Below are 12,902 nucleotides of genomic sequence, written 5' to 3'. Positions count from 1 at the left end.
TGTCAAGAAAAGAGCTGCTCCTTAATTAATAATAATGAGCTTCAGCTCAGGAGCCTCACACTCCTAAGACCCCCAAGGAGAACAAGCTGGAGGAGGAATCTCAGTGGGCAACTTCTATTCGGCCTAAAGCAGAACCACCAAGAGATGGGCAAGAGAGAGCTTCTAAAACAGATGCATTTGTGTTCTTTGATGTTGTCTATTTTATTACTGAGATTGTTAAATAAAAAATAAAAATCAAATCAAATAAAAGCCACCTTTCTGGGTTTTGCAACACATTTTCTTCCTCAGAATTGAATATTTTTTCTCCCCTTCCTCCATTCTCGTTATTTACTGGGAGAAAGTAGCAGCCATTTAGAAGCACCAGGAAGCTTTTAGTCCCACACGAATCACACTCACCTCCAGGAATCCCTATGCAACATCAGGCACCTCAGCTCTTCCTCGCAGGCTGCAAAACGCCCCCGAGCAACATCAATCCGTCGTCCTTGCTCCAGAAATCCCAAGGAACAGCAGCAGGCCACACATCAGGTGTTGTCCCGCAGCCCTTTCCTTACATCTAGGCACACTTATTGCTCCTGAAGGGACTTGCGGTTTCAGCCCGCAGCTCCTCGTGCCCGTCGGCTCGCAGTTAAAATGGCCACGGGCCGCACGAGGCGCTGCTGAGGCCCGGACCGACACGAGCCCGGTGCTGCTCAGAGTGCAGCAAACACGCGGCTGGAGGAGCAGTCTGCAATTCTTTCTTAAAGGATGAGAAAAGGTTCAGGACTTCTTGAAGTAATTGGACTGAAACCTGTATGTAGCAATAAGTTATGAAATTCATTAAAATGAATTGATTCCGCTAACAGCCAGAGGGACTGTGGAGATGTGTGGCAGGTGATAGTCTGTATATGCGTAAGGAAATATTCTAAAGGGGACAAAAATTAACCTAGTACAGTCAGATCCACAGAGCTGCAGCACTTCAGCTGTCTCACTCCTCCATTCTTCCAGCTCAGGGCAGACTGGACACGTAATCAAACTGGAGATGTAAAAGGAGAAGTAACAATCATAGAAAGGACTGGGTTGAAAAGAGCCTCAAGATTCATGCAGTTTGAACCACCTTGCTGTGTGCAGGGTCACCAACCAGCAGCCCAGGCTGCCCAGAGCCACATCCAGCCTGGCCCTGAATGCCTGCAGGGATGGGGCATCCACAGCCTCCTTGGGCAACCTGTTCCAGTGTGTCACCCCCCTCTGTGTGAAAAACTTCCTTCTAATATCCAACCTAAACCTCCCCTGTCTCAGTTTAAGACCATCCCTCCTTGTCACTATCCACGCTTGTCAACAGCCATTCCCCCTCCTGTTTATATGCCGTCTTCAAGTACTGGTTGGCCACAGTCTTTCACCCTTCTCTCCTCCAAGCTAAACAAGCCCAGTTCCCTCAACCTTTCCTCTTAGGGTTCCAGCCCTCTGATCATCCGAGATCTGAAAGTGTGGTCAGAATACTTATATAAACATACAAATTCCTGCGTCCTCATCTTGTTGTCTGTGGCAGATTTTGTAAGGGTGGAAAGGGGAGACATAAATGTCTGTCTACAAGAGGCAGGTATATACCTAGGAACGCAGTGCTGTCAGCAAGTGCCTACACTCTAATATGCATTGTGCTATAGATGGGACAGGTACAGCTATTACGATTTCTACCTCTGGTCTTGGAGTTACTACAGACTACATTTTTTCGTTGTTGGGTTTCTTTTTGTGGTTGTTTGGCATCCCTGCTTTAAAAAAAGACCCCAAAACACCCTCTAGTGGATATAGCCTGAAATAATCTGATTGCTTTAAAAGGTAATGCACACATTCTCCCTTAATAGTTTCTCACAAGTGATGGCCAGCACAGCAAGTTGTTGGAGGGAAGACTCTTCCCAGGCAGGACTTTGTCTCCAGAGGAGAGACCTGGTGCACTCAGTGAGCAGTTACAGATTCTGCAAAGGCTTGGAGCTGTGAACACATTTACACATTTAGCCTTTATCTCCCATATCCCTTGTGTATTTCCAGCCTAAGCAGTCAGTGAATTACGTGATAAATACAGCTGGCTGAAGCAAGGCCAGCCTATCATAGAGACCAAGCAGGGAAAGCCAGCTCAGTTATTTCAGTTCAAATGATGCGGATGCTTCAGTTAAGGTTACCAGTGTCCGCTGTTCTCTCCACCTCCAAATAGATGATTGCTTCTCTTGACTGCGCAATGTTGCTTCTGCTCACTGAAGAAAAAAAGGAGAAGAAAAAGAAAAGAATCAGTATGTCTTTCTTTGGGGCCTTTCCATCTAAACAAACAGGGCAGAGCGATGAGATGAACATCAGTAAGCGAGTAAATATAGATAGAGCCCCACCTATAGCCGGGAAGGCGCTCTGACACGGTAACGCGTTTGTAAACGTGCATCTTTCATCTGCTTGCATTGCACTGCCCTCTGCTGCTGACAGGAGCAAAAGGCAGCCTGCTGTCTGCATTCAAGGAGGAAAGGCAACAAGTTTTTGCTATCAAGAAAGTTTACAGTACGAGTTCATGTTTAAGCCGATCAGAAAAGGCAAAGGAGGCAAATAGGAGTTTATTTTTCCAAGAGATTTCCCAGCAAGTGTATAGTTTTGCTTGTTATCCACCAGCTACCTATGCATTTACAATTAAAATGACACAATTCTTGTCTCTTCACAGCTTTTTGATGCAACATGCATGCACAGCCCTTAACTGACTCTTTGGAAGTAAGGAGTTGAATGCCAACATAAAATGCACAAGAGTGTTATTAGCAAAGAGTCTGTGTATCATTAAGCTTCCCTGCACAGAATTACCAAACCTGCAGCACTTAGAAGCATATGGTTTGAACATCAGATTTCCCAGAAACATAAGTTCAGATCGTGGTTGGATCAACTCAGCCTGACAACCTGCTGCTGTGTGTCTTGTAGCTGTACCTGCTTTTCTGCTCCATATTTTGATACAGCATCTCTTAGAAAGGGCTCTCCCTTAAGACAGCAACCTGTCAGGTCACAGTGCAACAACCCAGATCAGTTAACAGAGTACAACTTACAAGGAGCAGGGCTGAACCTGGAGTTACCTACAGTAGCCTCAACAACACAGAAGGTGCTTTGCAAAACATGAGTAATTATAATAACATGAGTAATTATAATAACATAAAAGAAAAAAACACCATGAAGTTGCAACTTTTTCTGGTGTAAGCATAATATAAGCCTCTGGGACCCTCTAGGAAGCTGGGGAGGCAGGTTCCTGTTGCTCCGTAATGTCAGTGTAATTTGCCCGGTGTGGTACTCATTTACATAGAGAAATTCACTGCCTCACATCTACATTTAAGAATTCTTGCAAATAATGGCTTTGAAACCCTGTTAAGATGGGCATTTGCCAGGTCTGGTGGTGATGGAGGGAAGGATTTTACTTTGATACCTTTAAGTTGTCAGCTTTTGCTCTACCTTGGAATAATCAAAGTCTGGAATCACTCTTAAATTAGTTTCTGCTATGTTATACGAGCAATTAGTCCTGCCTTTAGCTGCATACTAAAATCCCCAACTATCATCAGAACTAAGCATACATAAGTACTCCATCTATTGTATGCGACCCAAAGACTCTAAATGGCCATGATTTCACAGAAAGCAACTGGAACTGGTAGCAGAAAATCTTCCTCTAATTTTTCAGACTGCCAAATTATGAGTTCCTCAAGTACGTAATGATATTTTCAGAGCTGCAGTACTTACGTTCCATGTCCTCTGCAAAAAGTCAATTTTCATTTGAAAGAACAGCTGATATTTGTAACCCAGGGAAAGCAGCAACCAGAATCTGGTTGATACTATGTGGTTCAGTAATAACTTGTCTTGTGGTTCAGCAATATTCAATCGTACTCGTGAAAATCAGTCATTTCTGTACCAGCAAAACTGACAAAGATGTTGATTCTGGGTTTCAAAAGGCAGGAAGTGTCATCACCTCACACTTTCTTCTCACACATAGCGTTATGCCCAATGACAGGAGAGCAGATGTGTTCCAGCATGAGCAGAACATGCTCTGAGGCCAACCACATCACTGCTGTAAGGCCTATGGCCCTGGATGGGAGATGGCAAGGAAGAAATAATGGGAGGACCACGTGAACTACAGCTTTTACGTGTGCTAATAACATAGTCATTGCATCAGCTACTTATCTTCTGGTGATCACATCGACATGATTAGACACCACTAAAACACAGTGTTGTTCGTCAAGCAATTAAAAGCACACTAACCCAGCTGAAGCAAGAGAGGAGTATGTAATCAGGTTTTTGGGCCTCAGATGAGGAAGTTACAAATTTTGTGTTTGAACATAGAAGCCATATGCGACTTACTCAAAAGTTATGATAATAAGAGATCAATTTAACTAGTTTACATGATAAAACTACAACGCAACCATCTGCTCTTCTCAAGTGTGCGTTAGAATTGAAATAACATACCTTTAAAAACTAACCACATCAGTCCTTGTTCATAGCTTTTCTATGCCTTTTGTCTGTTTCTAAATGCTCTCATGCCTTAAGTCAGAGGGGAAAAGCTGCAGGTCTGTTGAAGAAAGACAAGTCCATAAGAAAACATCATCACAAGCTTAAAGAATCACCCGCCACTGCTACCATCCCTAACCTCCCTTTCCATCTCATAATTCTACATGTTCAATGACAGAGAGAAATATATACATATATATGAAGTGAACAGTCAGGAGAAATAGTGACTGATTAGAATTATGACTTTTATTTTTATTCACTAGAGCAACATTGAGGAAAGAATTTTTACATACAGGGTTTTAAATCAACTTTACAAGCAAATCCCAATATACAATATTTACTCTGGCCTGGGTAAAAAAAAAAATAAATCCAAAAACCAACAACAAAACCAACAAAGCAGATATAGTAAGGGTACCTCTTGTTTTAGCTAGTACTGAATTTAAGATTTCATTGACACTGGAATTATACTGTTTTTATTATGATGCTTTTATAGTTGAGTAGGCAGCTAGAAGCTTTCCCACAACAGTGACTGAAATTCCTCAATAGCGTTGTTAAGATTACTATACTGAGGCCTACCACCAGAATCATGTATTATTAAATCCACTCTGCTCAGAACAAGCCACTATAACAAGATAAGGAATAGTTACGGAAGCCCAATTCAAGAACAGAATGCCATTATGAACGGCAAGAAAATGTCCACAATAAGAGGATTATGTGCTGTGCAAAAACAAATACTTCTCCCCCCCTCCCCCCGCAACATGCAACCTACCCAAGTATGAGGTTTTAGAATAGAACGCGCATATGGTCATGACATGCAAACAAAGTAAATCACGCAAATGGTAACCAGATTTCCAGCGTCATTACAACAAATGGGCATTTAGACCAAGGATGAAGTGAACTTTACTGAGCTACGGTGCAGTCTAGTTGCTACATCTAACTTCGACTCTCACAGCAGTGAGTCTCAAGAACCCACCTTCCTCAGAACTACATGAAAAATTCAGTGCGGTTTTGGATTTGCAGGGCCTTTGTGATCAACTCCAGGAATTCTAACAGTCAGTATTGCACTTTTTTTCTTTAACAATTATTATTTTTCTCCAACAAAAAGATATGCTGGGACCATTATTTTTTTTTAAAGGGCTATGTTAGTCCTAAGAAAATGTTGCCTTTGGCCTCGATCAGCAAAATGAAGCTCTGGCTTCAGGGAAGCGGAAGGTAACCGGCTGCTTCAGCAGCATTAAAACTCCACAGAAGATTTAAAGCCATCGCACAACAAAAACTCAGTACGCTACATGACTATTCTAAAACATGCTCGAGTGCATATCAATCTTGTGAAAGTGATGTGAAGGTATCTTGGAAACGGTAACGCTAGCAGGGAAATTAGTTTCAAACAAAAGCCATACTCAGCAGGAGGCATCTAGATTATTTTAGGCACAACTCCAAGCGATAAAGCTCATTTAAAGTGCAATTCTGTTTTTTCTTTTGTGTTTATTCACTTGTTAAAACACGTAATTGCCTCTGTACACACATACTGAACAGTAGTTTAATACTTCTGTGAATACTGAACAAAAGAATAAGACATTAAAAAATGCCATCATCTAAAAAACCAAAAATTTAAAGATATAAAATAATTTATGCATTTAGAGCAATCTGCACAAGTACTGATGATATATCTGCACCTTCCATAAGGTAGATAAATTACCTGAATATACTTACTTAACCCCATTCTACAAGCTGTACATAACACCCTCTTACCTGTCTTCCCCCAACTCCTGTCCTTCACTGAAGCGAGCCTTCAAACTTCACTGCCACTCTTCCTCCTTGCCCATCTGCTGACAGGCTTTGCTCATACTCTGGACTTGCTATACATGCAACAGAGCTTTCCCTGGGAAAGTCAGAAGAGCTAAAATACCTTACAGGGATGTGAGGTTAGCAGCCGAATACAAACATTTCAGACTAGCATCTGTCTCATCTGTGAGCAAATCCCAGTTTCTCCAGCTCAATCTCTCTCTACTCTTCCAGAACAAAACGGACAAGTGCTATTTATTAGCGTCAAACAGTATCAATCTACGCTCCTTTAACAGGGAAGAAAAAACACCGAATAATGTATTTTGGTTCTTCTGAAAATAAAGAGCCACCTTCTGTATTATTCAAACCCCAGTAATCTCTCTGCTTCGTTCCCAAGTTTTCAGTAAAGGTGCAGACAGATGGAGATCTGTTCTTTTAAATGTAAACATAAAAACTTTGACATCACTAAGCCAGACTGGTGACAATTCCAGAAGAGAAAGCAACAAAATTCATGGTGAAAAATCCATCAATAGCATTATGTGAAAAGAGGTTTTTTTTGTTTTTTTTTTTTTACATAAAATCATGTACAACCAAAAATAAAATCAGCCTCTCTTTGAGGAAAGTGAACATAAAAACCTTCCGCAGAAATCTATACGGACCAGAAAACAAACCGGGAACCTGACCATTCCCTCGGCAGTTTCTGAACTCTTGATTAACACAGTCAGCTGCCAGGAGCTCATTGGGGAAATATGCAAAAAATCATTATCAAAAGTACACGTTTACACTGCAGGCCATCTAACCCAGAGCTCAACAAGAAAAACTCTGGAGAAGATTTGTAACAGCAACCTGGAGTTATTATTATAAGCACTTATTTTCATCTTGTATTAATTACAGCAGTTACTGTTACTCGTTACTTCTTGGTTACATTCTCTTCAGCAAAGCCCCTTCAATTACCAGGGAGTCCTGTAGGCCTTTTACTTCAGATTCTCAGAAGCAGTTCTGGAATGTAAACTACCCTGAACTCTTCCTGCCCCAAACCTCTTGTTTTTCTACTACTTTGGCCGGTAGAAGAATTTACAGCATGATGAATCCAAACCTTTGGGGGACATTCACTATGCACATATTCAAATCGCATGTGTTTTCTCTTTTTACCCATCCAACTAAGTATCCATATGGATACCCTGAGTTAAAGGGCTGATATTACACAACGTAATTGTGGAAGATATTTATGAAATGTCTACGCCCATTCACTTCATTTTCTCAAAGAAAACACTGTAATATATGTCAATGTCCTACGGTCAAAGCCTAGAACAAACTTTTATCATATTTCATTTTTCTCTCATTACACACTGTACACAAACAGATTTTGAGTGAATTGTAACAGCTTTCTGCTGCCTATATTTAAAACAATACAAGAACAGAAAAAACAACCCCCAAGCCCCCAAACATTAATATCTACTATTCAGTGATGGGCAAGAAGAGGAGAAGAGCAGATGGGACATAATGTTGTTTCTAGAACACATGACTGGATATGCATGTATTCAACTCACAGCTCATGTGTTATGGTCCCGTAGTTGCACCATGATGGGCACGTTTCCACACCACTTAAAAACAAACCCAAAAACTTACCCTAGGGAGCCAAAGAATGTTGATTTTGTTTTATTTCACCCCCAAATGCTCTTTCTCATGCACTTCTTGAATAATTACAAAAAAGAAAAAAAAAAGAAGGAAAAAAAATAATTACAGAAAAACTCCCAAAAGAAAATGCACATCTCTGAAAAACTCTTAGAGTACCAGCTCTGGATAAGGACAAATAAATGGGGTTAATTTATTATTATTTAAAAATAGTCACTTTTCTAATACAAGTTTTATTACGTAAAATAGTTTCAAATCCTTACACATATGGCAAAGTTTGTGCAAATGTTTCAAGTCAGGTACTTCAGAGTCTTTCAATATTAAACGGAAATCAATAAATACAACCGGTACGACAGAAGTTAAAATATATCCATTAAAATGCATGTTGTGCAACCTCAGCGTAGGTGTTATGGATCCCTAATTCCCACAGGCTCCTTACTTATCAATTCATAAGAGCCTGTACTGCAAGGTTTTGCACATATACCTTTAGAGCTACGTTTTGAGAATCTACCCAGTAATGTGCCTATCACACGATAAAAACATACCACGATATCTTAACAAATGATGCTGTTTAAGAGAGAAGATCCATTTCACCATGTGAAATCTGTTGTCTGTGAAGAGTGAAAACTAGATAAATAAAGAACAGAGCAACTTCAGATTACAGCAAAAACAACACAAACCACTCAACCCATCAGATTAAATAACATTAAATATGTCAGTCTTCAGATAATGATAAATACGAGGATTTTTGCATAGGCCTCTGGAATACAGAGTCAGAATTATGGCCAATAAAACATCTGCTAATAATTCTAACTTTCTACCACTCTAACCTAACGAGTCCTCAGAACCAAGAATAGTGATTTAATTGTCTAATTACTCAAGTTAACAGAGGTAAGATATCATTTCTGCCCTCCTGGAATACATAGTGCAGCATTCTGGTATTTATGGTCACCAGACTTCAGTACTGATTAAGATCACTGTGCAATACAATCATTAATACAGAATTACAATATAATTTAACACTCTCAAGAACTGCTGCACAGCTCATAACATGAGCTTCAGAACAAAAAAGCAGAATAAGCAAACACGAAAGGAAAATGCTCTTTTTGCTATTCACCCAGGATTTGCAGGCTGTGGATGAAACAGCCTCAATGGCCGTCAATACAGAGGAAGCCATTTAACATATGACATCACCCAATGAGATGTAGGTATGTTCTCAATGCGTCTTTGGTTTAGGGAGGCGGGAATGCCGACTAGAGGGCAAACTGTCCCCAGAATGCAAAGCGGTGTTCTGTGTTTGCACATTTTCTTTTCTCTGTACTTGTGGCTTTGGGATGTTAGTTTTCAAGCAGGTGCTTTGAGGCTCTTGAGACACCGATGTGGATTTCTGACTGCTCACTTGCTTAGGTTTAACGAAGGATATAGTTGGTGGGCGAAGTTTAGACACTTTCTGACTCTGTTTACCCTTCGGGTCATCCGGACCAGACATTGGCTGTAGCTGAGTCGAACTACTTGATGGCAGAAGCTCAGGTTCCTTGGAAGCAGCGGAATGATTTGCAGACCTCGTGAGTACGGCCATTGTAGGAGGCACTAAAGCAGTTGGGGGCTTTGCGATTCTTGAAGTCTTTGGCCGAGAAGCCTGGTATGTGAATGAGGGTTGACCTTTCACAGCTACCTCAGTCCGCACCTCTCTAGCATCAATTCGTGTAGAGCTCTGAAGACGAGAATGAGATAGTAACGTACCTTCTTTCTCACTTGCCACCTCCCCAGGATCTTCAGTACATTTATTTTTCACATTTTCCAAATACAACGCATTCTCATCTTTTATGCTTAACTGTGTGTTCACTGAAGTGTTTACATCATTCAGGCTGTTTCTCAGAGATATATTTGCAGCATTTTGATTCTGATGATTGCCATTTTCATGCACACCATGTTTAGAATATTCACTGCGGGCCTCGATATGTGGCGTTTTTATTAGTTTTCCCTGGACGAGGTCTGTGGAACTGGGAAGGCGGCTGGAAGGCTGTAGTACTTGAGGCTGTTAAAGAGAAAAGAATGCAGTAATATGTTAGGCAAAGAAAGCATCAGATAACATTCTGAACCCAAAGTATGCTGACTGGATGCTTGGTAACAGCTGTATATCTTTTATGAAAGTAAAACTTTTTACTTTGGCAAAATAGGATGGTTCATGGGACATGTACAAACATGACTTGTAACTTAGGTGGAAAAAGTTAAACCAGTACTGAAATACACAATAATAAAGACAAAAATAAATAAATAAATAAATAAATAAATAACAGTGTAAAGTAAGAAACACAAAAGAGGCTTAGTTGATGGTTTTGCCTTAGTCTGCAGGACATCCTGACAATGATACAAAAATACCATTCCAATTCTGATCTGAATCCTTATACAAATGCAACAGCTATTAGACTATCCATCTTTTAGTTTCTAAATGCTGCATACTAGAGTTAGCTATCCCAGAACTTCCATCATTGCTACATACTGTACACACAGGAAAGGAGTTTATATAAAATATATTCATTCTCAATAAGGTTTCCTTCTATTGGAGTATGGTTTACTTCTAATTTCCTTCACAGATGTAACAGTAAGCAGAAACAATCCCAGTGAAGTCCAGGGAGTTACATTACATTGCTATAAACATGAGGATGATCCATTCCTTCACAGTTCCCATGTAGTCTTCTGACACTCTGCTCTTCTTTCATCATGAATACAGATAAGCCTCTTTGCTGGGTAAAACCTGGGATAGGGAGAGGATGGCCCAAGGGCAGCAGAAGGTCACTAAATACCATTGCTGGGGCCGAGCAAGCATGCAGGAGGGAAAGCAAATGAATTTACAGCACATTTTCTTTGCATAAATGATGCAAAATAAATTGGATACAGGTATGCTATAATTAGGTTACTGAATAGATTTAGCTAGCTGCTCTATCTTGAAGTGAATTCAAATGGGCTGGTAAAGAAATGATCTTCAACAAAACAGTATAACAAAGTATATGTGAAGCTGGAGATCACCTACTGCTACACTAATAACCAAAGAGAGAAAGATAACTTGATGAAGACATTACGTTTTGCCTGAAGAGACATTTCAGTATTGGACAAGAAAATGGCCAGTGCTACTTCTGGATCACAAAGGGAAGCAAGTAATCATGGGGAATGTAGCTGAGGAACCCATTACCACAGAAGACTGATGTAACTTTCAGTTCTCCAAAAAGGACAAGTTATTTTTACAGATAACAGCAGTGCTTCAATTTAAATTAAGGTAAATAAGTTTAACCTTATTTCTAACTACCTACAGTCTAGAAAATACCTGTGGGAAGGCTGAGTTTCTTCATCAGGCCTGAAATGAATATGAACAGGCGGGTTTTGTCTCCATCACACAGATACACCACAGCTCTCCTTCACAGTTCTGTTGCATATCCTTCTTCCTCTGTCTACCTCAGACTCCTATCTGACTATGCAGACAAAAAGTTATGCACAGGGTAAGCTCTGGAGATCTCCAATTCAGTCAGTATCCCTCCCGATACTTTCTATCCATAGTAAATAACCATGCTGATATTCACCAGCAGTTCCTGCACATGAGAGAAACTCACTCAGGTGGCTGGCAGGGCCTTTTCCCTTGTCTACCAATTGGCTTAAGCCACAGTCCTCCACTGCTGCACACTGCAGCCTCCACACACCGCATTAACCCTGCTGTGTCTCCCTGCTTCCCTCTCATGCTTTTTCTACCCTTGGCTATGAATTGTGTTATGGACACTGATTTCTGTGCTGGTATTGGTTAGAAGCCCGAAACACAGAAACCAGAAAAAGGAGGAAAAAAAAAAATAAAAGAAAGAAAAGAAAAAAGAAAAAGAAAAAAAAAAAATCATAGCTTTTCCATGTCTGAGGTGACCTCACTTTCTGAACCACAGAGAAATTCTGCAGGACATTCAGACCTGGCAACTCTGTCCACTACAGTGTGTTGAAACTGTGATCTTTGAGTCCCTTCTAACCTGAGCTGTTCTACAATTCTATCATTTCTAGGTTTTCTTTGTTCTTTCCTGTAAAAAGTCTTCAACCTGTGTACAAACTCATACTCAACCTTGAACTTGTACACAGGTCTTGGAAGAATTACTGAAGTCTGCAATGCATGGCAAACCCCCAAACCAATCAGAACTTAAACGACACTTTTTAACAAGCTTCAAGTTTGGATGATTTTCTCATTTTCTTTATAAAGGAACTCAGCTGCAACAAGCTACTCCCATCCACGACATTTGCTTAAACTACTTAAATCCCAATCAAATTCTAGTTTGTAAGTACACAGTCAACAAGCTTAAAGCTTTTGTTTACAAGTAAAATAGAGTCAGTAAAAAAGAAGCAACATTTGGCTTACGGGACTTGAGTACAACCATCACTTCAGGCACCCTTTTGAATTATTAAACTCAGCTTCAAAATGTGAAACTTTATTTGTTCAGTCTTTCTGCCCTTCTTCGAATTAGCAGAGAGACCATAATGGTAATTGTGCACGCCAAAATTCTACAACGTTTCTAGGACAAGAGCACATCTAGGATTCTTTAGATCTTCATTTTTCATCTCATAGTATTACTGCTGCAAACTGAATCCACAAAGTCATCACAAAGAGAGAAATTAACAGCAATGAGAGAAATACTGAGGTTCTTTGATCTAATTCCAATTTCCTAACCCTCTTTTTCCACTTAAAATATATGTCCTACTTGTAAGAAAAGGCAATACCTATGTTGGATCAATCAGTGAAGTGGCAGACATGTTGATCAGTCTGAATATAATCAGTTTGTGGGGTGCAAGGAGGATTTAAAATTGGAAGAAAAACATCCCTGTAGAATTCATACATTTCTCCATAACTACCTATTTTTTTCTGAGTGGTGTCAAATGCAGAACCATCCTTCTTAAGCAAGCAATCTTATAGCAAGTACTAAAAACAAGAAGTAATTCAAAATTGTAAAAGCTCCGGCTTTGTTTAAGAA

At 40.1% G+C, this 12,902-nt stretch overlaps 1 protein-coding gene across 5 annotated transcripts in view; it reads right to left on the bottom strand.

Moving 5' to 3' along the window:
- Nucleotides 1-4,709: 4,709 nt before the first annotated feature.
- The window catches only part of CCSER2 (coiled-coil serine rich protein 2), a 64,702-nt gene continuing 56,509 nt past the window's right edge, over nt 4,710-12,902 (bottom strand). Inside the window, exon 10 of one of the 5 annotated variants that reach the window (XM_015865996.1) lies at nt 4,710-9,943. In XM_015865996.1, the coding sequence (XP_015721482.1) occupies nt 9,122-9,943 (822 nt within the window). In that variant the 3' untranslated portion in view covers nt 4,710-9,121. The remainder of the gene's footprint in view (nt 9,944-12,902) is intronic. The other 4 variants (XM_015865997.2, XM_015865999.2, XM_015865998.2 and 1 more) reach the window with 4 other exon arrangements.

This window comes from Coturnix japonica, chromosome 6, assembly GCF_001577835.2.
Source record: "Coturnix japonica isolate 7356 chromosome 6, Coturnix japonica 2.1, whole genome shotgun sequence".
NCBI classification, from domain to species: domain Eukaryota; kingdom Metazoa; phylum Chordata; class Aves; order Galliformes; family Phasianidae; genus Coturnix; species Coturnix japonica.
Note: the sequence above shows the minus strand (reverse complement) of the source record. Positions and strands in the feature narration are given on the sequence as shown.